This window comes from Aquarana catesbeiana, linkage group LG10 (genome assembly GCF_042186555.1).
Source record: "Aquarana catesbeiana isolate 2022-GZ linkage group LG10, ASM4218655v1, whole genome shotgun sequence".
Classification (NCBI taxonomy): Eukaryota; Metazoa; Chordata; class Amphibia; order Anura; family Ranidae; genus Aquarana; species Aquarana catesbeiana.
Window position 1 is genome coordinate 31,737,287 of NC_133333.1, and position 25,681 is coordinate 31,762,967.

A 25,681-nucleotide genomic window follows, 5' to 3' on the forward strand; every position below is an offset into this window, starting at 1 on the left:
TTCCTTTGTACTGGGAACACGCCATCGGTCTCCTCTCCTCTGACAGGCAGTGGATCTGTGTGTTTACACACACAGATCCACGGTCCTGCTGTGTTACCGGGCAATCGCAGGTGCCGGCGGACATCGTGGCCACCGGGCACGCGCATCGGGTCCCGAGTGACACGGCAGGAGCGCGCGAGTTTCCCGTCAGCGGCGCGCCCCCTGGTGGGCTGGGAAGGGCGTCATATGATGCCCTCCCAGAACGAGAGCTGCGCCGCCTGCCCGTCATATGACAGGAGGCAGGCGGCAATCGGTTAAAAATAGTTTAAAGCCCACCTGCGTAGCTCCCAACTGTCCCTGATTTGGAGGGACATTTTAAAATCCAATATAAAGAAATAGTAGTGGTAAAAAAAAGTCCTTGTGGATTTAATTAACCTTTTCTTTTTTGGTTATACGGGGCACTATTTCTCCAACTGAGACCAATTATGGGGCATTATTCCTCCTAGTGACGCCAATGGTGCTGCATTACCTCCTCCATTGACTCTGACAATGTGGCACTATTTTTTCCACTAATATCACAGGTAGATTACTATTCCTCCCACCGACATCGATGATGGGGCACTATTCCTTCCACTCACACCAATATGGGGCACTATTTCCTCAACTGAGACCAACATTGGGGTACTATTTGTCCCACTGACAACAACACGGAGGCACTACACCTTCCGCTGATACCAACAATGGGGCATCATTTATTCCTACTGGCACCAATGATGGGACGCTATTCCTCCCATTGACACCATCAGTAGGACACTACCTCACCCATTGACACTAACGGTGGGTCGCTATTTCTCCCATTGCATCAAAGATGGGGCACAATTTTTTCCCACTGAAACTAACAATGGGGTACTTTTCCTTCAACTGACTTCAATGATGGGAACATAATTCCCTCATTCCGCTAACCACAGGTACTAGGCTATGTTTTACTTCCACTGCTTATCAACCCTGAGATATTGAACTAGCCTTTTGTTTAGAAAGTCTGAGGCCCATGGTCTAAATACTCGAATCCCAAAAATATGCAGTATTTTCATTATTATGCATTATATCTTACTCCGAGAGTCATTTTGTTATTTGATGCTATTATTAGTTGAGAAAATCTATGCATAGTTGTTATCAGATGTGCAAATATAGAACTATGTGATTGTGCTTTGAGTCTGGGGAGAAGAGGCTCTCACTGTTCACTCACAACTTCACCCGTCAATGCTGTAATGTGCCATCTACATATCTCCGGGAATAAAACAGACTGAAACAGCTATATACGACCTGCTTATAAAAGCCCCCCCTTTTCTGAATAGCAGCTAAAACGATAAGAGAAGTTAAATAGATTGCTTACCCTCAGATACAGCATGCAGTACCCAGACAAGGGTGGTACCATTCTCCTTTCGGGGAGATCTGAGGAATGTAGGGTCCTCAAATCTCACTGAGAAGACATTCCCTGAATTGTTCTGTAGTGTCTGGAGAGATTTGGAGTACTTCCTTGGGATGTCATTGGTAGAAGGAAGATGTCACCCCCTGCACCATGACCATAGAATGATGAGAATATTACTACCCCACTGATGTTTTTTTTAATGCCTATGCTGTATTTTAGTACGGAAGGGGGTGCTTAAAAAGCAGATCCTGTATTGAGGACTTTAGCTGGTCCAAATCATGTTATTCCCACAGATACATGATACAAAGTAAGAGTGGGAAAGTGTATATCTGGTCAAGAAATAATTTAGTGCAATGCAATCTCTGCAATACAATTTGTAATTCAGTAATTCAGGTTCAAGGCAAAGGTTGGCAACACCAGAAACCAAGATAATAGCAGCAGTAGCCAGTCAAAGACAAAAACTTGGAGCCAGGAAACAAACGTTATCACAAGCACGGAGACACAGGCAGATGAGATTTAAAAAAGTTGCCTCCTGCGCTGAAGATCAAACCAGCTAGGGGGCATTTGGCCAGACTCGTTAACTCAGAGCTGATGGGAGCAGCTAGGAGTCTGAGAAGACTTATAAACCCTCATGCCGCGTACACACGAGCGGACTTTACCGCAGACTTTGCCCGGCGGACTTTTCGACGGACTTTACGACGGACTTTCCGAATGAACGGACTTGCCTACACACAATCCACCAAAGTCCGTTGAATTCGTACGTGATGACGTACGACCAGACTAAAACAAGGAGGTTCATAGCCAGTAGCCAATAGCTGCCCTAGCGTGGCTTTTTGTCCGTCGAACTAGCATACAGACGAGCAGACTTTTAGACCGGACTCGATTTCGACGGATTGATTTAAAACATGTTTCAAATCTAAGTCTGTCCAACTTTTAAGAAAACAAAGTCCACTGGAGCCCACACACGATCGAATTGTCCGACGAAATCCAGTCTGCTGGGCAAAGTCTGCCGTAAAGTCCGCTCGTGTGTACGCGGCATCAGGTGATGGGAGAAGCTGGAAGGCTGCCAAACAATAAGTCCTGATACTAGAAAACTTGGTTTCTATATAGTGTTCTGATGATGACCATTGACCCACCTAGAATTAAACAACTTTATGATAATTGGAGTCAATTCTAATTATCAATACAACTGGCCTATACCTCAACTTTAAAAACCTTGCTCTAGACCGAACAAGCAAAAACAAATGGTTATACTATTCTCTTGTTATTTAGAAATGTATAAATGCCTCTAACTGTTTAATGTTGATATTATTCAGAGAAACAAATGGTATCCTCTCAAGGGCTAAACAAATACATCCAGTGCCATTTACCATTAGCGCTGGAAGATCTGAATTGCTGGATTCATAAAGTTGATCTAGGTCCTAATTTAGAACAAATATTACTGTTAACATTTACATTTGTCTAAATAGAACACACAACAAAATTAAACAACACCCCTACACCATCCATTAACAGCATATAAATATCCGTAACTGAGGGCAAACCTTATCACAGAAGCACTAGAAGATTTCAACTATATTGGAGGCATTAGGAAGAAACAAAATGAAGACTTTCCTTGTCTGTCTCTTACTTCTCACCTTCAGTCTTTTTGCAGGTAAGTGTAGTATGCTCATTTCATGCTGCATATCTTCCATTGCTTCCAGTGTAGATGCTAGATTCCATTGTGGATCCAGAGTTAGCTGTTACAATGGACTATTCATTCAACCCTATAGTTTTTTTATTATTGTCACTAGATGAGGAACGATACACATTAAAAACCTGTAAACAACTCTTTTTGAAGATAGTCACAGGTTTTTGGTTTGATGTGGATTTCCGAATGTTGACATTTTTTTCAGAAAATGCAAAAGTGTTCCCTGAATGACACCAATGCCGAGCAAATTACCTCCTGTGTTCAAAATCTTGCAGGGCAACCACTTGGCACGGGACCTGGAAGATAATAGAGATCACTGCGGGAGTGTTTGTTTTTTTGTACTTCTTCTTTTTTTAAAAAAGGAAAATACTCCCATACTTCCTAACCCTTAGTAGTCATTAAAAGTCCATGTCATCCTTAAACACTTGCCGACTGCGCTATAGTCAAATGAAGGCCTTCCGTGATCGCGCCCGCTGAGGGGCGCGAGGGGCATGTTCTGTGATTAGTGTCCGGAGGACACTGCTGATCTCAGATTGAGGTAAAGAGCCAATCAGCGACTCTTTACCACTTGATCAGCTGTGTCCAAACACAAGACAAGCTGGTTATCGGCACTCCTTTCCTCATGCTGACAGCATGAGGATTGGAGAAGAGAACCGGCTTCTCTAACCAGTGTCCTGATTATCAGTTCAGTCCCAATAGTGCCCACCAGTGCTGCCAATGTGTGCCCACTAGGGATGAGCCGAACACCCCCCGGTTCGGTTCGCACCAGAACCCGCGAACGGACCGAAAGTTCGCACGAACGTTAGAACCCCATTGACGTCTATGGGACTCGAACGTTCGAAATCAAAAGTGCTCATTTTAAAGGCTAATTTGCATGGTATTGTCCTAAAAAGGGTTTGGGGACCCGGGTCCTACCCCAGGGGACATGTATCAATGCAAAAAAAACTTTTAAAAACGGCCGTTTTTTCGGGAGCAGTGATTTTAATGATGCTTAAAGTAAAAAAAAAAAAGTGAAATATTCCTTTAAATATCGTACCTGGGGGGTGTCTATAGTATGCCTGTAAAGTGACGCGTGTTTCCCATGTTTAGAACAGTCCCTGCACCAAATGTCATTTTTAAAGGAAAAAATCTCATTTAAAACTGCTTGCGGGTTTAATGTCATGTCGGGTCATGGCAATATGGATGAAAATCAGTGAGACAAACGGCATGGGTACCCCCCAGTCCATTACCAGTCCCTTTGGGTCTTGTATGGATATTAAGGGGAACCCCGCACCCAAATTAAAATAAGGAAAGGTGTGGGGCCACCAGGCCCTATATACTCTGAACAGCAGTATACAGGCGGTGCAAACAAGACAGGGACTGTAGGTTTGTTGTTAAGTAGAATCTGTTTGTAATTTTGAACATTTTTAACGTGTTTAGCTCCAGCCAAAAAATCTTTTCTAAGCTTTTTGGAAAACATAGGGAAGGGTTATCACCCCTGTGACATTTGTTTTGCTGTCTTTCCTCCTCTTCAGAAGATTTCACCTCACTTTTTTGTCCCAATGAAAAATGTTTTTTGAAAATTTGGGTTTTTTTGTGGAACAAGGATTGGAAAGCATCAGTGGAAAGGAGAACTTGTTTTCCCATATTAACTCTTACAGGAGAGAATTTCCCTTCCTAGGGGTAGATTTCATCTCACTTCCTGTTGTCTCCTTCCGTTTGCAAGTAGGAGTCGTTTGTAAGTTAGATGTTTGAAAGTAGGGTCCTGCCCTATATACTCAGCAGAAATTTGGGCCTTAGGTGTTGCTGTGGCCACAACACTGTAAGCCCTCACAGGGCCCTGCTGTGAAATATTAGATCAAGAATTGTAATTACATGCCCCTGTTGAACAGGAGCTGAAAAATTAGGCCTTAGGCACTGGTGCTGGTGCCACAACACTGCAACCCCTCACAGACACTCTAGTTGGAACGCAGGAACGAGCCCTGCTGCAAATTATTGCTTCAAAAATTGTAATTACACGCCCCTGTTAGACAGGGGCAGAAAAATTGGGCCTTAGGCACTGGTGCTGGTGCCACAACACTGCAACCCCTCACAGACACTCTAGTTGGAACGCAGGAACGAGCCCTGCTGCAAAGTATTGCATCAAAAATTGTAATTACACGCCCCTGTTAGACAGGGGCAGAAAAATTGGGCCTTAGGCACTGGTGCTGGTGCCACAACACTGCAACCCCTCACAGACACTCTAGTTGGAACGCAGGAACGAGCCCTGCTGCAAAGTATTGCATCAAAAATTGTAATTACACGCCCCTGTTAGACAGGGGCAGAAAAATTGGGCCCTAGGCACTGGTGCTGGTGCCACAACACTGCAACCCCTCACAGACACTCTAGTTGGAATGCAGGAACGAGCCCTGCTGCAAAGTATTACATCAAAAATTGTAATTACACGCCCCTGTTAAACAGGGGCTGAAAAATTGTGCCTTAGGCACTGGTGGTGGCGCCCAGAACCAAAAATGTTCTTACAAGCTATCAGCGTGATGATTGAGGAGGAAGAGGATAATTACTCAGGGATAGTCACTCAGCATCAGCATAGGCAGTCTTTGAAGGGATCTGAGATTTCAAAAAAAATTATTCGGTTACATCAGCATCAGGTGCTTGGTAGCTGGTGGTGATCCAAGACTCATTCATTTTTATGAAGGTCAGCCGATCGACCGAGTCGGTGGACAGACGCACCCTGTGATCGGTTACCACGCCTCCAGCAGCACTGAATGTGCGTTCCGAAAGAACGCTGGATGCAGGACAGGCCAGTAGCTCAATTGCATACTGTGCAAGCTCTGGCCAGTGATCCATCCTCAAGACCCAGTAACCCAGAGGATTTTCGGTGGGAAAGGTGTCCAAGTCTGATCTTGCCCCTAGGTATTCCTGCACCATGTAAAACAGACGCTGGCGATGGTTGCTGGAACCGATCATACCTTGGGGCTGCGGACCAAAAAATTGTCTGAACGCATCGGTCAGACGGCCACCTTCTCCACCGCTCCTTCTTTGACTGACCGAAGCCTCAGCAACACGTTGTCCAGAAACAGGAGTTTGTAACCTCCCAGTCTCTGGGAACGCGTTGCACAGACCTTTCTGCAAGGCCTCCCGAAGATGTTTCATCCTCTGCTCCCTCTGCGATGGCAAGATAAGGTCCGCAACCTTACCCTTGTAACGTGGATCAAGGAGGGTTGCCAGCCAGTATTGGTCCTTCTCCTTGATACCACGAATACGAGGATCCTTACGCAGGCTTTGCAGGATCAGGGAGGCCATGCAGCGTAGGTTTGCTGAGGCATTCGGTCCGGAGTCCTCTGGGTCACTAAGAACGACATGGTCCGCAGCCACCTCCTCCCAGCCACGTACAAGTCCATGTGTTTCTTGGGACTGATCCCTTAAAGACTGCTGCTGATGCTGAGTGCCAGGCTCCACCTCCATACTGACACAATCTTCCTCCTCCTCCTCTTCCTCCTCGTCCTCTTCCTGTGTGATCGGCGGGCACGCAGGAACACTGTCTGGATAAAGGGGGCCTTGAGAGCTAAGGAAGTCCTCCTCTTCCTGCCTCTGTTCTGCCTCAAGTGCCCTGTCCATTATTCCACGCAGCGTGTGCTCCAACAGGTGGACAAGGGGGACAGTGTCACTGATGCATGCACTGTCACTGCTCACCATCCTCGTGGCCTCCTCGAATGGTGACAGGACAGTGCATGCATCCCTGATCATGGCCCACTGGCGTGGGGAAAAAAAACCAAGCTCCCCTGACCCTGTCCTGGTGCCATAGTCGCACAGGTACTCATTGATGGCCCTCTGCTGCGTGTGCAGCCGCTGCAGCATGGCCAACGTTGAGTTCCACCTGGTGGGCATGTCACAGATTAGGCGGTTCTTGGGCAGGTTAAACTCCTTTTGGAGGTCCGTCAGCCGAGCACTGGCATTATATGACCGGCGGAAATGCACACAGACTTTCCTGGCCTGCCTCAGGACATCCTGTAAGCCCGGGTACCTGCCCAAGAACCGCTGCACCACCAAGTTAAGGACGTGAGCCAAACAGGGCACATGGGTCATTTGTCCCTGTCGGAGGGCAGAGAGGAGGTTGGTGCCATTGTCGCAAACCACCATTCCTGCCTTAAGTTGGCGTGGCGTCAACCACCTCTGAACCTGCCCCTGCAGAGCTGACAGAACCTCTGCCCCAGTGTGGCTCCTGTCCCCCAAGCACACCAGCTCAAGCACCGCATGGCATCTTTTGGCCTGCGTACTTGCGTAGCCCCTTGAACGCCTACGGAGCACCGCTGGTTCCGAGGAAGAGGCCATGGAGGAAGAAGAAGAGGAGGGGGTGGAGGAGAGAGGTGTGTCACAATCAGCATTTTGGAGGCGTGGTGGCAGAACAACCTCCAACACTACTGCACCTTGTCCTGCATCCTTCCCAGCTGCCAGCAGAGTCACCCAATGCGCCGTGAAACTTAGGTAACGTCCCTGTCCATGCCTGCTGGACCATGAGTCAGCGGTAATATGCACCTTACCGCTGACCGCCCTGTCCAGCGAGGCATGGACATTGCCTTCCACATGCCGGTAGAGAGCCGGAATCGCCTTCCGTGAGAAAAAGTGGCGTTTGGGTACCTGCCACTGAGGAACCGCACATTCCACAAACTCACGGAAGGGGGCAGAGTCTACCAACTGAAAAGGCAGCAGTTGAAGTGCTAGCAATTTTGCCAAGCTAGCATTCAACCGCTGGGCATGTGGATGGCTGGGAGCAAACTTCTTTCGGCGGTGCAGCAGCTGGGGCAGGGAAATTTGCCTGGTACAATCTGACGTCGGTGTACCAAAAGCAGATTGCCCACAAGTACTTGGCTGTGACACACCTAATTCTACACCTTCATTCCTCTCACTGCAGGTCTCAGAGAGGACTGAAGGTCTAGTGGGGTTGGAAATCTCAGCTGATGAGGAGCAAGGAGAGATCCTCTTTGTTCTTTGGTGTGGGTCTTTTAGATACGCTTGCCAACGAACTGCATGGCAGGTCAACATATGTCTGGTCAAGCATGTGGTACCCAAGCGGGAGATATTTTGGCCACGCGAGATACGCTTGAGACATATGTTGCAAATAGCAGCGGTGCGATCTGATGCACTCGTCTCAAAAAAGGCCCACACCAAAGAACTTTTTGAATAACGCGCAGAGACTGCAGCGCCCTGCACATGTGGAGCTTTGGGGTGTGATGCAGTCAATGTGCTGCCCTTAGGCTGGCCCCTGGAGGGCATCCTGCCTCGTTGGTGATGTGCTGCCGCCTCCTCCTCCTCCTCCTCCTCCTCCTCCTCCTCCTCCTCTCTCCTATCAGGCACCCATGTTGAGTCAGTGACCTCATCATCCCCTCCCTCCTCATCACTGGAGCAAACCTGGCAGTATGCTGCAGCAGGGGGAGCATGACTGCCAGATTGCTGTCCTTCTTGGGCACCCCCTCTGTCCGCGCTCATGTTACTGCCTTCATCGAGCTCAGTATCGTCATCAGAGCCTTCCAAACGCTGGGCATCCTCCTGGAGCATGTACCCAACACTGTGGTCAAACAGTTCGAGGGAATCCTCATGAGGACATGGTGGAGCTAGGGAAGGAGTCACTGATGACATTGAGCTGAGGGAAGAGGCCGCTGCTTTGCCAGACAAAGCACCCTGGGCATGGGTGAGAGAGGATGAGGAGGATGAGGACGGCTTGGTCATCCACTCGACCAAGTGTTCCACATGTTGCGGCTCAACACGGCCAGCTGCCGAAAAAAAGGCCAAGCGTGTCCCATGGCCACGTGCTGATGAGGATGCACCGTCTCCACGACCAGCACTAGACACAGAGCCTGCTTGCCCTCTCTTATTGGCTTGTGACTGTCTGCCTCTCCTTCTTGGCCTTCCAGACATACTAATGGCCTGTAGCTGCACTAAGCTGGGATAGAACACCTGTAATTTTCTTCAAGTAGCTTTATATACTGTAACCAGACAAGCCTGCCTGTCAGTAGGAAGATAACAGGAACGGATCTAGCTGAACACTGTGAGCAGGACGCACTGTACTAAATGTAAATAGTCTAGCTGCCTGACCGTGGTACTAATAGGATCAAATAGAACACCTGTAATTTTCTTCAGGTAGCTTTATATACTGTAACCAGACAAGCCTGCCTGTCAGTAGGAAGATAACAGGAACGGATCTAGCTGTACACTGTGAGCAGGACGCACTGTACTAAATGTAAATAGTCTAGCTGCCTGACCGTGGTACTAATAGGATCAAATAGAACACCTGTAATTTTCTTCAGGTAGCTTTATATACTGTAACCAGACAAGCCTGCCTGTCAGTAGGAAGATAACAGGAACGGATCTAGCTGAACACTGTGAGCAGGACGCACTGTACTAAATGTAAATAGTCTAGCTGCCTGACCGTGGTACTAATAGGATCAAATAGAACACCTGTAATTTTCTTCAGGTAGCTTTATATACTGTAACCAGACAAGCCTGCCGGTCAGTAGGAATTTAACAGGAACGGATCTAGCTGAACACTGTGAGCAGGACGCACTGCACTAAATGTAAATAGCAGGAACGGATCTAGCTGAACACTGTGAGCAGGACGCACTGCACTAAATGTAAATAGTCTAGAAGATAACAGGAACGGATCTAGCTGAACACTGTGAGCAGGACGCACTGCATTAAATGTAAATAGTCTAGATAGAAGATAACAGGAACGGATCTAGCTAAACTGAATACAGTGTATATATATATATATGCAACACCTGGGATGCATATATATACACAATACACTGTAAGTGCAGCTAACTGACTGACTGTTCTGCCTAATCTATCTAACTCAAATCAAATGACACTGTCTCTCTCTCTCTCTATCTCTCAGCACACCGGAACACACACTACACAGGGCCGCCGTGCAGGCGGCCTTATATAGTGTGGGGTGTGTACTAAATGCCCTGAGCCGTAATTGGCCAAAGCCACCCTGGCTTTGGCCAATTACAGCTCTCTCTACTGACAGCGCTGTGATTGGCCAAGCATGCGGGTCATAGTGCATGCTTGGCCAATCATCAGCCAGCAATGCACTGCGATGCCGCAGTGAATTATGGGCCGTGACGCGCCACACGAATTTAGCGCGAACGGCCCATAACGTTCGCAATTCGGCGAACGATCGAACAGCCGATGTTCGAGTCGAACATGGGTTCGACTCGAACACGAAGCTCATCCCTAGTGCCCACCAGTGCTGCCTACCAGTGGCCATCAGTGCCGCCTATCAGTGCAGCCTCATCAGTGCCCACCAGTGCCTCCTCATCAGTGTTTACAAGTACCGCCTCATCAGTGCCCATAAATGCCCATCATTGCTGCCTCATCAGTGCCGCCTCATCAATGCCCATCAGTGAAGGAGAAAAATGACCTGTTTCCAAAATTTATAACAAACTATGAAAACGTTTTTTGTTATTTTTTCAAAGTTTTGGTCTTTATTCGTTTATTTAGCAGAAAAAAAAACAAAAAAACAGTGGTGGCTAAATATCGCCAAAAGAAAGCTCTATTTTTGTGAAAAAAAAATATAAAAATTTCATTTGGGTACAGTATTGCGTGACCGCACCATTTTCATTTAAAGTGTGACAGCGCTGAAAGCTGAAAATTGGCATGAGCAGGAAAGGGTAAAAGTGCCCAAGTGGTTAGAAAACACCTTCATTTTGACTTTCCCTTTCACTTCAATGTATTTTACAAAAAAGTCCTGCCAAAATCTCCCAATTTTTTGTTAAAATTTTGGGAAAATAAAAAAATCGCAATTTCTCTCACTCCTAAATCTAAGGTTATATAAGGCTATTGGAGAATTTGACCCTGCATGTTGGATTTTTTTTACAGCTACTACTAGTATAGTAACATAACTCCCAACTGTCCTTCATTTGGCAGTAACCAAACCCATCCATCCCTTTCCTCCTTAGTTGTCTCTACTATAAAATTGTTGTTTAATTCCCAAGAGTGTTAAACTTCATTCAACCTTTCACCTAAATTATTGCATTTGTCATTTTTGAAAGTCAGAAAAAAGGGGGGCTATGGGTTTAATCAATACATTTTTGCTTATTTATTCTTCATGATCCCCCATAACAGAGACAGTTGTGTGTTCTGCATCTATAGTGCCTTAAAAAAGTATTCATACCCCTTGACATTTTCCACATTTTGTCACATTACAACCAAAAACCTAATGTATTTTATTGGGATTTTATGTGATAGACCAACACAAAGTAGCACATAATTGTGAAGTGGAAGGAAAATGATAAATGGTTTTCAAATTTCTTTACAAATAAATATGTGAAAAGTGTGGGGTACATTTGTATTCAGCCCCCCTAAGTCAATACTTTGTAGAACCTCCTTTCACTGCAATTACAGCTGCAAGTCTTTTTGGGGACTTCTCTACCAGCTTTGCACATCTAGAGAGTGACTTTTTTGCCCATTCTTCTTGGAAAAATAGCTAAAGCTCTGTCAGATTGGAAGAAGATCGTCTTCTTACAGATTCTCAATTGAATTTAAGTCTGCATTTTGACTTGGCCATTTTAACACATGAATATGCTTTGATCTAAACCATCCCATTGTAGCTCTGGCTGTATGTTTAGGGTCTTGCTGGAAGGTGAACCTCCGCCCCAGTCTCAAGTCTTTTGCAGACTCTATCAGGTTTTCTTCTAAGATTGCCCTGTATTTGGTTCCATCCATCTTCCCATCAACTCTGACCAGCTTCCCTGTCCCTTCTGAAGAAAAGCATCCCCACAACATGATGCTGCCACCACCATGTTTTACGGTGGGGATGGTGTGTTCAGAGTGATGTGCAGTGTTAGTTTTCTGCCACACATAGCGTTTTGCCTTTGGGCCAAAAAGTTACATTTTTGTCTTATTTGACCAGAACCTTCTTCCACATTTGCTGTGTCCCCCACATGACTTCTCGCAAACTGAATACGGGACTTCTTGTGGCTTTCTTTCAACAATGGCTTTCTCCTTGCCACTCTTCCATAAAGGCCAGATTTGTGGAGAGCACGACTAATAGTTGTCCTGTGGACAGATTCTCCCACCTGAGCTGTGGATCTCTGCAGCTCCTCCAGAGTTACCATGGGCCTCTTGGCTGCTTCTCTGATTAATATTCTCCTTGCCCGGCCTGTCAGTTTAGGTGGATTAAACAGTGCTCCGTGAGATGTTCAAAGCTTGGGATATTTTTTTATAACCTAAGCCTGCTTTAAACTTCTCCACAACTTTATCCCTGACCTGTCTGGTGTGTTCCTTGGCCTTCATGATGCTGTTTGTTCACTAAGGTTCTCTAACAAACTTCTGAGGGCTTCACAGACCAGCTGTGTTTATACTGAGATTAAATTACACACAGATGGACTCTATTTACTAATTGGGTGACTTCTGATGGCAATTGGATCCACTTGATTTTAGTTTGGGGTATCAGAGTAAAGAGGGGCTGAATACAAATACACGCCGCATATTTCAGATATTTATTTGAAAATCATTTATAATTTCCCTTCCACTTCACAATTATGTGTCACTTTGTTACAGTCTATCACATAAAATCCCAGTAAAATACATTTACCTTTTTGGTTGTAACCTGACAAAATGTTGACAATTTCAAGGGGTATGAATACTTTTTCAAGGCACTGTATATACATGTTAGAAATGTAAATGTGATCATTGTAAAACTGTGTGCTTTAAACTGGATGATGCTCAGGCAATGTTGGGTGACTTGGGCAGATTACTAACACGTTCTCTTTGGTTTAGTCCTAGCTAATAACATCACATGTTATAAGTGTCATGCTCGTAACTCCGACTACTGTAAGGGTGAAGATCATCAATGCCCAGCTCACAGTGGCTGTATGACCCTCTATGAAAAACTAGAGTGCTGTAAGTACTCTACTAATATCCAGCATCTCTCCATATGTACTAATTTGTTTTTTTTATGTATGATACAATGCAATAATAAATCTGCAAATCCATTCAGTAGCTATAAAGAGATTAAAAGAATGTTATTATAATGTTATTATAGAACTATGTGCAGTGGAACCTCGGATTGCGAGTAACGTGGTTAACGAGCAATTATTTTTTTTTAAATCCTGACTCTGTTTGCGAGTGTTGTCTCACAAAATGAGCAGGATTCAAGCCTCTGCATTGTGCAGTATGGCATTTGGCCAGAGGTGCGGGGGGGCTGGTGACACTCAGAACGGTTCGGAGCCGTTCGGAGCCGTTCGGAGCGGTTTGGAAATACTTGGAAGCTCCCCAGTTCCCGAGTGTTTTCCGAGCCTTTCCATAGGTTTCCGAGTGCAGCCGAGCTGTCTCCGAGTATTTCCGAGTCTCTCCAGCGCCCCCCCACCTCTGGCCACATGCGGTATTGCATGCAATCGAAGACAATGCAGAACAAATTATCTTCGTTTCCATTGACTTCTATGTGGAAACTCGCTTTGATATGCGAGTGCTTTGGATTACAAGCATTCTCCTGGAACGGATTATGCTCCTAATCCAAGGTTCCACTGTACAGAAAAAAAAAAACTGTGAAATAAGGCAACAATGAATTACAATGAAAATGACTCATTGAAACTTTGTTGATATTAGGAGTAGGATAACACAACAACATTTCAGATTTTGCCATGACCAAAGTTTTACCAAATTTAGCATTTCAATTTAGCCAATTTCAATAAACTTTCAAATACAGTGATTACATGGCTTTGTTGACAAAGTGTTAAGGTTAATGCTAGGGTTAGCATCAAGGATAAGGTCTATCTTTGTTCCTCAATATTTAAGGTCATGCTCCTATCTGATGAGGTGTTATTTTTATGGTACAAGAACGGGTCCTGTATAGATGAATGGAGTCCATAGCCCTCTGGAGAACCTGCTATCCAACATTTGTTGGCGGAAAGTCCGACAACAAATGTTCAATGGAGCATACACACGGTCGGACTTTCCGCCAACTAGCTCACATCCTATGACATCACTGCACCTAGTGGAAGACACCTGGAGAAGGTATTTTTTTTTTTAATTTTTACTATTATTACTTTTTTTTGAGAACCTGCTAGCCAACATTTGTTGGCGGAAAGTCCGCCAACAAATGTTCAGTGGAGCATTCACACGGACGGACTATCCGCCAACAAGCTCACATCCAACATTTGTTGAGGGGTGCTCTGATTGGAGATGAGGGAGGAACCTAGCTTTCAGTTGGGCTTTAAAGATTCCTTCTGTCTTCAGATTGACTCACTACAGTTTACATTTAGAAGAGACTGTTGCTAAAATTTTGTAATGTTGAAAAAATCTTATTTTTTTATTATTATTATTTATTTTTATTTTTATATAGCGCATTGTATATTTGTTACAACTTTTTTTCACAGATGGAAGTTTTCATTCTATAAAGAAGCGCTGTGCTTATGACCTGCCTTGCAACATTACAATGTATGCGTATTCCAATGAATCGATTTTCTTTGGCCTTGCAACAAAATGCTGTCACAATGATCATTGCAATGATGGGGTTTTTGAAAGTGAGTTCATTTCTGTGTGTGTTTAACTGTATGTGTATAAAAGAGCCAAGAGCTCCACCTGCTCACTCAAATGTAAAATATTCGTATGCAATTAATCAGATTTCCCTCTATGTGTGTTTTAATTCCTTTATTTTTTTAAATATCTAAAAAATCACTGTAGATTGTCCACTAAAGGTAATCTAACATAAGAGAGACATGGAAGTTGCCATTGATTACCTTTCTTTTGAGGCATGCTGGTTGGTTGGTTGTCTTGCTGAGACTCTGACATCACTACCACGAGTCACTGACCTGCAACTAGTATGCATGTAAGGATGTCTCACTTATTTATGAGTTTCCCGATCTAAATGATTGATTTGGTTCAGTGATTTAGAAAGCTTAAAATTGCAACAAGTTGCAAAAAAGCCAATTTTGAAAGTAAACCAAATTAAAAAAAGGTAAAGAAAATCAGGCAAGGATAAGGATGAAAAAGAGAATAATATGGATCATTTTGCTGCAGGCTTGGCTTTTGGTGGCTGCTCTTCTGTGCCAGAATTTTGAACATTATTTAAAAAGGGGCATGAGATTTTATCTAGTGGCATTCTCGACAGGATACATTTATTCATAATACATTTTGCTGCTGGTATGGCTTGGATTGTGGGAGCAAAGTAGCAACTTAGGAAAGAAGGAATGAAGAAACAGATTATGAGATATGAATCTCTTAGTAGGCATGTGCACTGCCAAAAAATGTGTTCTTTTTTTGTAAATTTGGAAATTCGAACATTTTAAAAATTCAGAATTTGCCAATTTCTGAATTTCCGAAATTTGAAAAATTGGAAGTTTAAAAATCCAAAAATTCAAAATTCAGAAAATTCTAAAATTCTAAAATAAGAAAGAAAATCAGAAAATTTGAAATAATAACTAACTAACTAATAATAAATAACTATTAAATTATAGGTATTGGAATTTCCTTTCAAATTTGGCTGTTAGTGCACGTAACAAATTTATCTGAAGTTACGAATTATCTGCAAATAAAGAATGCCACATCTAAACAAATGGAATTAAATTATTTAACAATAAATAATAATAGTACTAAAAAGTAATTTGTTACATTCCATTCATTTAGGTATTCGTCATTTCGGATAATTTGTAACTTCAGATAAATTCGTATTCGTTAAGTTCACTAACAGTCAAATTTGAAAGGAAATTCAAATACCTGTACTTTAATAGTTAGTAATAGTTAAGCTATTATTAGTTAGTTATTATTTTCGTTCTTTTGAATTTTTGAATTTTCGAATTTCCAAATTTCCAAATTTTTGAATTTTTGAATTTCCGAATTTTTGCATTTTCTCATTTCGAATTTCCGAATTTCCGAAATTTTGAATTTTTCGAATTGCCAAATTTTTACATTTCCAAATTTTCGAATATTCGAATTTCCTAATATTCTGAGACATTTGTTAAACGGGTTTTAAAAACGAATTTGGAACGAAACAAATTGCACATGTCTACCTCTTAGGAAGGATCAGAATTTGAGATATGAGCCTGCTTCGAAGGAAGATGAAGGCATACGCCAGCCAAAGGAGCACCAGACCAAATTGTAAAATTGCAATAGACATGTGCATGCCGGAAATTTTTGTTTAGTTTTGGATACATACATTATTTGAAGAATTTTGTTTCATCATATTTGTTATGTTGAACCATTTCGTTAACGGAATTTGTTTCCGATCAGATTTGAAACATTTTGCATTTCTTTCAGAATATTGCTATATATTAGTTTTCGGTATATTGAATCTATTTAATATATTCAGAAGGATTTGATCTTTTCGGAGGCAACAGAATAAATAATGCAAAATTCGGCAAGTCACCGAATCCTTCAAGCTTAAGACTGTTGAAATGAACTGACTGTGACAATTACAATTTCAATTTAAATTATAAATTTACTTTATTGCACAGTCACTAAGGCCTATCGGGCACTACACAGGCAGCACAATCGGAAATTGAAATTCAGATCCATTCGTTATCCAAGTCCAAATTATCAAACAAATTAGAAAATTGAATTAATTTCTCCATGGGCCAGAACTACTATTGCATCCCAAAAAACAAATAAATTAAATGCATTCTTTAATTTCGTTAGAACTTTTTACATTGACATTCGTTACTATGTCCATTCTAAGATCCGTATACATCTAAATCTCTGAAAATCAAATTTATGTCCAAAAATCCATTTGTTTTACAAACGCAGATGTCTAATTCACATATAGAAAAAAACAGCCAAATTTATACCAACTTTTAAATAAAGACCTTTGAAGCCTGTTGGATGTTTTTATTTTTATTTATTTTTTCGTGAACCATTAAAATAACTTGGCCTGGTGCTCCTTCTGTACTTTAAATGACCTTCTGAGTCATCACATGGCCATTTTTGTTTTATATAAATGAGAGGTAAATGAGAAATTAAATCCCATCTCCTTTTGAATGGTTTTCTTTATTGAAAGGAAGGAAAGACAGGATGGAAATTGAGATCCTAACCTCTGGAAAGGAAGGAAGGTAGTAAGCTAATAAGGAGCAAAATATGAGATATAAACCTGCATTGAAGAAAGGAAGAAGGAAGGGCAGTTCAAAATATGAGGTATGAACCTCCTAGAAGGGATCTGAATATGAGATGAGCTTGTAAGGAAGAAAAGAAGGAAAATAGGAAAATCAGAATAGATTAGGAAATATGTATAAGGTGCAACATAAAAACTGCATAAGCATCGAGTCTACAGATTACTCTTACGCTGAAATGAAAAACAAGACAAAACTGCGCTCGTGAGTAACTAGACGTGTAAATAGCAACACCACTGACTCGAAATATAATCACATAAACAAGACAATAAAAAACATATGTGTTGCGCTAGTCCATGTGTCTTCAAAGTGGCACCAATGAAATGCCGTCACAGTGTGAATATGTGCAGAAGTTCTAATTCACTCAGCTTCTCCACCACGTGAATAGACCACCACCATAAGTTGGGATGTACTCTTACCAGAGAGTGTTGACCACCTATTACGGGTGGTTAAAAGGGGCTCATAAAAGGCTAAAGGCATTGTTTCCTGTTTTCATGTTTGGATTGAGCCCGTTGTTTTGGCTGATGACGTTTTTTTCTTTCAATGTAATGGCATGTTAGTGCATTACTTGAATAAAACTTAATTTTAAGGATTTACACTATGTGGCGTTTATCTCTTTGCTGATACATTCCACTGGATACTATGATCTGAGATCAGAGGAGTATCGTTTTCCATGTGACAGTTAGATGATCCCTCCTGCTCTTTGTATGCTAAGGAACAACTGTGGATGGAGCATTTGATATTTATGAGCCCCTTTTGACCACCCGTAATAGGTGGTCAACACTCTCTGGTAAGAGTACATCCTAACTTATGGTGGTGGTCTATTCACGTGGTGGAGAAGCTGAGTGAATTAGAACTTCTGCACATATTCACACTGTGAAGGCATTTCATTGGTGCCGCTTTGAAGACACATGGACTGATTTACTCTTACACTGCCCAATCATTTGAAGGAGTTCCACCATCACTTACAAGGACTGGATGAGATTTGTACAGGGGAAATGTCAAACTCTTGAGGAATTGTTTGTTCTCAGAGAGATTCTGCCCATCCAGGGTATTAAAGCGATCTGGAAAGTGATCCAACTAGCTGGTCTGGTGCCCACCAAATCATCTTTGAGTGTAGCTGACCTTTAAATGGTCAGCTTTTCACCATCGAAACATGTCATGTTTAGCTTTTTTCTCTTTTGTGGCACAGTACCAAAAATAAGCAATGAAACTGATGGGTGTCTATGTCCAAGTTGCTTTGCTGCGAATACGACAGAGATGTGCAACGCAGAAAAGAAGACCGTCTGCAAAGGAGAAACCGACCAATGTGTCCAGTTCATTGGGTCAGCTAAAACACCTAGTAAGTCCATGAAGGTTGTTATTTGTCCAGATCATGTTATATACCCAAATTATATATACAAATTTATCCAAAGTTACGAATTATCCAAAATAACGAATGCCATAGCTAAACAAATGGAACGTAACAAATTAATAATAATACATAACAATAATAATAATAAAAACTCTTTATTATTATTATTTATTATTAATTTGTTCAGCTCCATTTGTTTAGGTGCGGCATTCGTTATTTCGAATAATTCGTAACTTCATTACGTTCACTAAGTAAATCCCAATACCTATAATGTAATAGTTAGTTGCTATTAGTTAGTTATTCTTTCGAATGTTCTGATTTTCTTACTTATTTTTGGATTTTCGAATTTACGAATACACGAATTTTCAAATTTACAAATTTACGAATTGCAATCATAATGAATGACCTGAAAAATGAAAAACAAATTAAACGAAAATGAAAATAAAGAAATTTTTCTGCTGTGCATATGGCTAGCCAGCATGAACAGGTTCTATTCTAAATGTTTCATGCTAGGCACTGCCCTTTCTCAAAGAGAAAATTCTGTGCCTAGCACAAAACATGTCAGAAGCACAGCTAAAATATGGAACTATGAATTATCCTACCTCTCCAGAAAACTGTAATCTACGTACTAAGTCACTCTTCATATATTCTGACCTCACTTGTTTCTGCTACAGTTAAAGCCGTATAGCAAGGTCAAGGTCCACCCCCTCTCTGTGATCGGATCGCAAAGTTGCATAAACACACTTATTCATCCCTGTGCTCTCTCGTCAGTCAGCTTCCTAAGGCATTAAAGCTTTATCTGCATACAGTGTTGCTTTGTCCTCTCCCAGTTTGAATCCTGCTGAGGCCAAAATAAAGGCAAAGGGATGTAACAGGTCAACCTCAAAGTGAAAACCATTCTTCAGGCAGGCTGCCTTGCATAAGTCACTTTAAAGATTAAGATTCATCTTAAGATTTCATTTTTAACAGGAGTGTACTTTTAAAGTGGTAACGATTGCTATTTTGATTTTTTTTTTTAGGTGGCGTGGAAGCCAACTTTACAGGTCAGGGATGCATGTCGAAAAATGCCTGCCAGTTTGACTTCACCACTCTAATTGGAATATATGTGTATAATATTAAACTGCTCAAGTGTTACGATCCTGATTCAGAACATTAAAAAAAAAAAATCAGGTTTTGAATCGTTTTGAAATTTAAGTGGAACTCCATTAAAATAGCTGCATTTACAAAAAAAAAAAAAAAATGCAAAATTTGCTGCCAATAGCATAATTTGAATCAGTGGTATTGGAAACACATTTGTAGTGTTTTACCTGCCAAGCTCTTTGTAATTCTGTTCAACCAGTCTAACCTTTATACAGCCTGGTAAGTGACACCACTTTTCTTTTACAAATGCGGTAGTGTCTCTTTCCCTTCCCCCAAACTGCTGATTGGAAACAGCAGCATCGTGCTGTTTGGTCATTTATCTGCTCGCTCCTCCTGTAATCATGATCACAGATCCGTGCGCTGTAAAAGAACCCTAATTGGCTGACACTGCTGGTCACCCCTCTTGTGGCCTTAGTGCTTCTGTGCAGGTTATTATGGGAGAATTATCATTTTATCTCTCTGGACTCTCTCCAGTTGCAGAACATCCTTCCTGAGGACTGGTGCACAGAACTGGATGGCATACCCCAGGTGCGGCCGGAGCAGAGTCTTGTAGAGCGGGAGAATTATCATTTTATCTCTGGAGTTAATCACCTTTTTAATGTATGCCAATATTCTGTTTTCTATGCTTGCAGCAGCTTGGCATTGCGTGCTATTGCTGGTCCTAGTAGATGACAGGCTCAGCAATGGCATGCAATGCCAAGCTGCTGCAAACAAACCAAACGGAATATTGGCATGCACTAAAAAGGGGATTAACTCCAGAGATAAAATGATAATTCTCCCGCTCTACAAGACTCTGGTCCGGCCGCACCTGGAGTATGCCGTCCAGTTCTGGGCACCAGTCCTCAGGAAGGATGTACTGGAAATGGAGCGAGTACAGAGAAGGGCAATAAAACTAATTAAGGGACTGGAGGACATTAGTTATGAAGAAAGGTTGCGAGCACTGAACTTTTTCTCTCGGGAGAAGAGACGCTTGAGAGGGGATATAATTTGAATGTACAAATACCATACTGGTGACCCCACAATAGAGATAAAACTTTTCCATGAATGGGAATTTAATAAGACACTAAACATAGAAGAAAAGCTGTTTAATGGTTTAAGCTGTTTAACCTTAAACTGCGTAGAGGGTTCTTTATGGTAAGAGCGGTAAGGATGTGGAATTCTCTTTCGCAGGCGGTGGTTTCAGCGGGGAGCATCAATAATTTCAAAAAACTATTAGATAAGCACCTGAATGACCACAACATACAGGGATATACAATGTAATACTGACATATAATCACACACATAGGTTGGACTTGATGGACTTGTGTGTTTTTTCATCCTCGCCTACTATGTAACTATGTAACTATGTGACTTACTATGAACTATGTGAAGTTTATATACCCTGTTTCCCTGAAAATAAGAACTAGCGTGATTGTCGGTGATGGCTGCAATATAAGCCCTACCCCCCAAATAAGCCCTAGTTAAAGTCCTTGTAGGTCTTATTTTCAGGGTAGGGCTTATTTTTGGGGAAGCAGGGAAGGGGTTATTTGGGGGGTAGGGCTTATATTGCAGCCATCACCGACAATCACGCTAGGTCTTATTTTCGGGGAAACAGGGTAGGTAGTGCTTATCCATTTGATCATTTTTGCTACTGAACGGTGATTGAGAATTTTAAGAAAATTGTTGTGTGTGTTAGGCCAGCATAAGGAGATTTTTACACTTGTCTGGAGGTCTAAAAATGTAAAGCATCCTTATGAATGATTGATAGTTAAAAACTTGATTAAAAATTTTGTGATACTTGAATTATCAATTACGGTACATAATTTTACAGATCTGGTTGATCTATGCCGTGGTTGGAGATGCAAAAAAGGACTACTTTATCAATGAGTCTGGGAGAAGAACTGCTTTGGATAGTCTGTGTTGTCCACTATAAGATTTTTACCTTCTTTGGTGCAGATCTTGGTTGCTCAATCTTTTTGCCAAACTGAGGCAAAATTGACACTGTCCAAGTTAAATTTCTGTTCCAGTACATCAATATATCTGCACCATGCCTGAAAGCTCCTTCTAGAAGCAGATCTTCACTTGGCTTTCTACCCTTGCCATGTCCAACAACTAGGGCTATCACTATAGTCCATACTGCCTCCCTTCTCCATACTACATAAGACCTTTTGTTCTTCTATCTAGATCATTATCTAAGCAAAGAAGTTTTACTCTTCTAAGGAAAAGTCCTGCCAAACAATGACTGATCTCAAACATCCATGTCACCAGCAGGACTGGAGTTGCTGAATGACTTGTGCCTACTCTATGAGTTGAAGAGTTAAAAAGCATATTTTTCATGTACATTGTAGCATTATTGGTAGACATTCAGTCATTTCTTTTTTGTACAGCCACAATATTCTAAGCCAAGTTTAAACCAAAAAAACAAGGAAATGTCCTATGATAAAGAGGTGATGCTTGCAAGGGGTTTGCCAATGGTTTTGTGTCCACAGGCTTGCCTTAAATGCAGCAATATAATTTTCTGCAATGCAATAAGAACCAAATGTTACTAAATCAGGACTTTGTAGTTTTTAGTGCGACTTGTTTGCTTCTGTTACAAAACGCTAATAATTAATAGTTGAGTATGACGCCAGGACCTTTCATGATGGACCTTTTTATATTTTTATATGTTAGGATCATAATTCACAAGAAATAATTCACACCTATAAGCATCAGGTCAAAACTGAAATATCATTTTTGCAAGGCTTGCTCATTTAAGTCCAGCTTGACTTCTATAGGTGACTTAATGCTTTGTGTTTCTGTATCATAAGTTTGTGCTAAACCAATTTGTAGTAAATTGATACTGTCAATTGTAATCAACGTATGCAATAAACTTAAAGCAGTCTAACAAAAGTGTGAAAGTGTTTTTTATTGTTTTAATTTCTTTTGCCCCATTGTATAAAAAATAAATACATGACAAGACACTTTTTTTTGTTATGCCACTGGGTTTCCAAACAAGTAAAGTGTATATATATATATACTGTACATTTTCAAACATTCCCATAGACACACTCCTAAACCTTGTGGACAGTCTTCCTAGAAGAGTTGAAGCTGTTATGGCTGCAAAGGATGGGCCAACTCAATATTGAACCCTACGGACTAAGACTGGGATGCCATTAAAGCTCATGTGCGTTTAAAGGCAGATGTCCCAATACTTTTGGCAATATCGTATATACAGTTGTGCTCATAAGTTTACATACCCTAGATGAATTTATGATTTCTTGGTCATTTTTCAGAGAATATGAATGATAACACAAAAACTTTTCTTTCACTCATGGTTAGTGTTTGCCTGAAGGCATTTATTATCAATCAACTAGCCAAATGACCCTGATCAAAGGTTTACCTACCCTGGTGATTTTGGCCTGATAACATGCACACAAGTTGACACAAAGGGGTTTGAATGGCTATTAAAGGTAACCATCCTCACCTGTGATTTGTTTGCTTGTAATTAGTGTGTGTGTATAAAAGGTCAATGAGTTTCTGGACTCCTGACAGACCCTTGCATCTTTCATCCAGTGCCGCACTGACGTTTCTGGATTCTGAGTCATGGGGAAAGCATAAGAGTTTTCAAAGGATCCACGGGAAAAGGTAGTTGAACTGTATAAAACAAGAAAGGGATATAAAAAGATATCCAAGGAATTGAGAATGCCAATCAGCAGTGTTCAAACTCTAATCAAGAAATAGAAAATCAGGGGTTCTGTTGAAACCAAACCACGGTCAGGTAGACCAGCTGATATTTCAGTCACAACTGTCAGGAAAATTGTTTGGGATGCAAAGAAAAACCCACAAATAACTTCAGATGAAATACATGGTCTCCACCAAAATCCATACCAGACCCTTATCCGAGCATGAAGCCTGGCAGGCCAATAAAGGGGGGGGGGCGAGCGAGCAGTCACATGCCCTTGACATGCCCTTAACATGGGGAGGTGGTTTGTGGCAGGAGGAGGCTCACCCCCAAAGCACCTTGCCCCCATGTTGATGAGGACAAGGGCCTCTTCCCCACAACCGAGCAACAACACAAGCGAGTGCCCCCCTTCCTGAATCATACCAGGACACATGCCGCACCATGGGGGACATGCCCAGGTTGGTGAAGTCATAAGGGGGCATGGTCATTGGGTGGCCCCACCCCTTAATTTAATTAGCAGTGGAGCTGTCATTCTGCAGGTGCCAGAAGAGGGAGAGGGGTGGAGAGGGAGAGGGGAGGAGAGGGGAGGGTGTGATCAATGGTAATGCTGATTTTTTTTACCGGCTAGCAATATAAAGAGGAGTTTCAACACTGGCCACCAATGTAACAGTGGCGGAATTATCAGGGTCGCACCAGTCGCGTTTGCGACTGGGCCCTTGAGTTCCGCCACTGTAGGGGGGCCCGCAGCTGCCCCTTTTGCCCTGCCTTAAAGATGGCCCTGGTCAGGTAAATTATCTGTGTTTTACAACAAATCCCTGTTTAAAACATGCCTAATATAAGTATAACTTACCTAAACACATTTTTTGGTAAGTTTTGTATTCATGTAGTTGTAGCACCATGGAGTTTAAGCAGGTTGGCTGCTCACAAATTTGCTTGCCAGAAATAATTATCCTGGTTGATTGTTAGAGATCTATTGATTTCTCCCTAAGTTTGGCCTTGGTGCACTTTTCTCTTCTACCATTAGGTGACCAGATACTTGGTGGTACTAGATATGAGAAGGGCAACCCAAGGTCAGGTTATGGGGATGTAGGGTGTCTCAGCCAAAGGGCATTGGTCTTCTAGGATCTCTTTGCCTACTGGGAGAGCCTATATATCCGGGTGGAGTCAGGTGATCTATGTTCTGTGCCACCTGGACAGCTATCTGGGTGGACGTGTGTTTTACTGTCTGGGCTGCTAGGCTGGAGATTGGGCCTATCCCGGGCACATCTGGCTGCTATGCTGTCCAAGGGCCTATCCAGAAGCAAGAGAGCAGCACAGGGTTGGGACTGCGGCTTGCAGTCCAACCAAAAGTGACGGTTCTGCCAGCCGGAGGACCTGTGGTGGTCGGAGGTAGAAGGGAAGCTGTCGCCACTAAGGGACCAACCACCTTATTACCAGGGAGCACAGTGAGTAACTGAAGCAAGTACAGTGCATTTGGTGGTGTATAGTTTCTAATAGAGATGTATAAGAAATTGCTGCGCTAAACCCTAAAAGGAACTTGATGATCAAATAAATGATAAATGTATAGCTGCTCACACTACAACAAACTAAGTCCAAAATGCATGAGGATAAAAATAAGTGTAGCGCTAAAAAATGTAGATCGCTGTCACAGAGATCTACATTTTTTAGCGCTACACTTATTTTTATCCTCATATAGTTTCTAACACAGTTCATGCGGTGTACTCAGTATATAATACAGTGTAGTGTGGTGTTGCAAAACATAAATACATCATGTCCACCAAGGAGAGGCAGACACTCACAGGCTACTGAAAGAGGACAAGCAGCCTCTGTGTCTACCGTCAACAGTGGTGGTCGTGGACATGGTGCATCCTCTGCAGGTGGCTGTGGGGCACACTTGTCCTTTTTTGGTGCTGCTGGCCGTGTTATTGAGCCACAACATGCAGAAGAGTTGGTGGAGTGGATAACAAAGCCGTCCTTATCCTCTGTCACCCAGGCTCAGAGTAGTTTGCCTTCCAACGCAGCTGCCAAAGCAGCCTATTCCACTGGCTCCTTGTCCACAGTCACTCCTTCTGTAGCCCCACCATCATGCACAGAGGAGTCCCCAGAATTATTCGACCACAGTGTCGGCTCTATGCTGCTGGAGGATGCACAGCAATTTGAAGGCTCTGATGTTGGTTCCCAGGTTGAGGAAGGGAGTAAAGTGAGCCTAGAAAGAGGGGGTGCCACAGAAAGACAAGAAACTGTCACTCATGTTCCCCCAGCTGCAGCATACTGCCAAGTTTGCTCCAGTGATGAGGAGGGAGGGGATGAATAGGTCACTGACTGTACTTGGGTGCCTGAGAGAAGAGAGCAGGAAAGTGAGGAGGAG

At 42.5% G+C, this 25,681-nt stretch overlaps 1 protein-coding gene across 1 annotated transcript; it reads left to right on the top strand.

The window, feature by feature from the left end:
* Positions 1 to 2,955: 2,955 nt before the first annotated feature.
* Positions 2,956 to 20,186, top strand: LOC141109997 (uncharacterized). Its single transcript, XM_073601245.1, has 5 exons — positions 2,956 to 3,062; positions 12,858 to 12,980; positions 14,456 to 14,602; positions 18,372 to 18,521; positions 19,553 to 20,186. The coding sequence occupies exons 1-5, from the start codon at positions 3,011 to 3,013 to the stop codon at positions 19,687 to 19,689; spliced, it is 609 nt and encodes a 202-aa protein (XP_073457346.1). The 5' UTR covers positions 2,956 to 3,010; the 3' UTR covers positions 19,690 to 20,186.
* Positions 20,187 to 25,681: the final 5,495 nt, after the last annotated feature.

Bases quoted from the DNA above. Each gene is read 5' to 3' on its own strand.
- LOC141109997 (XM_073601245.1), top strand. From the start codon at position 3,011: ATGAAGACTTTCCTTGTCTGTCTCTTACTTCTCACCTTCAGTCTTTTT. The intron at 3,063-12,857 runs GTAAGTGTAGTA...TCTTTGGTTTAG, and splicing joins CACCTTCAGTCTTTTTGCAG to TCCTAGCTAATAACATCACA. The intron at 18,522-19,552 runs GTAAGTCCATGA...TTTTTTTTTTAG, and splicing joins TGGGTCAGCTAAAACACCTA to GTGGCGTGGAAGCCAACTTT.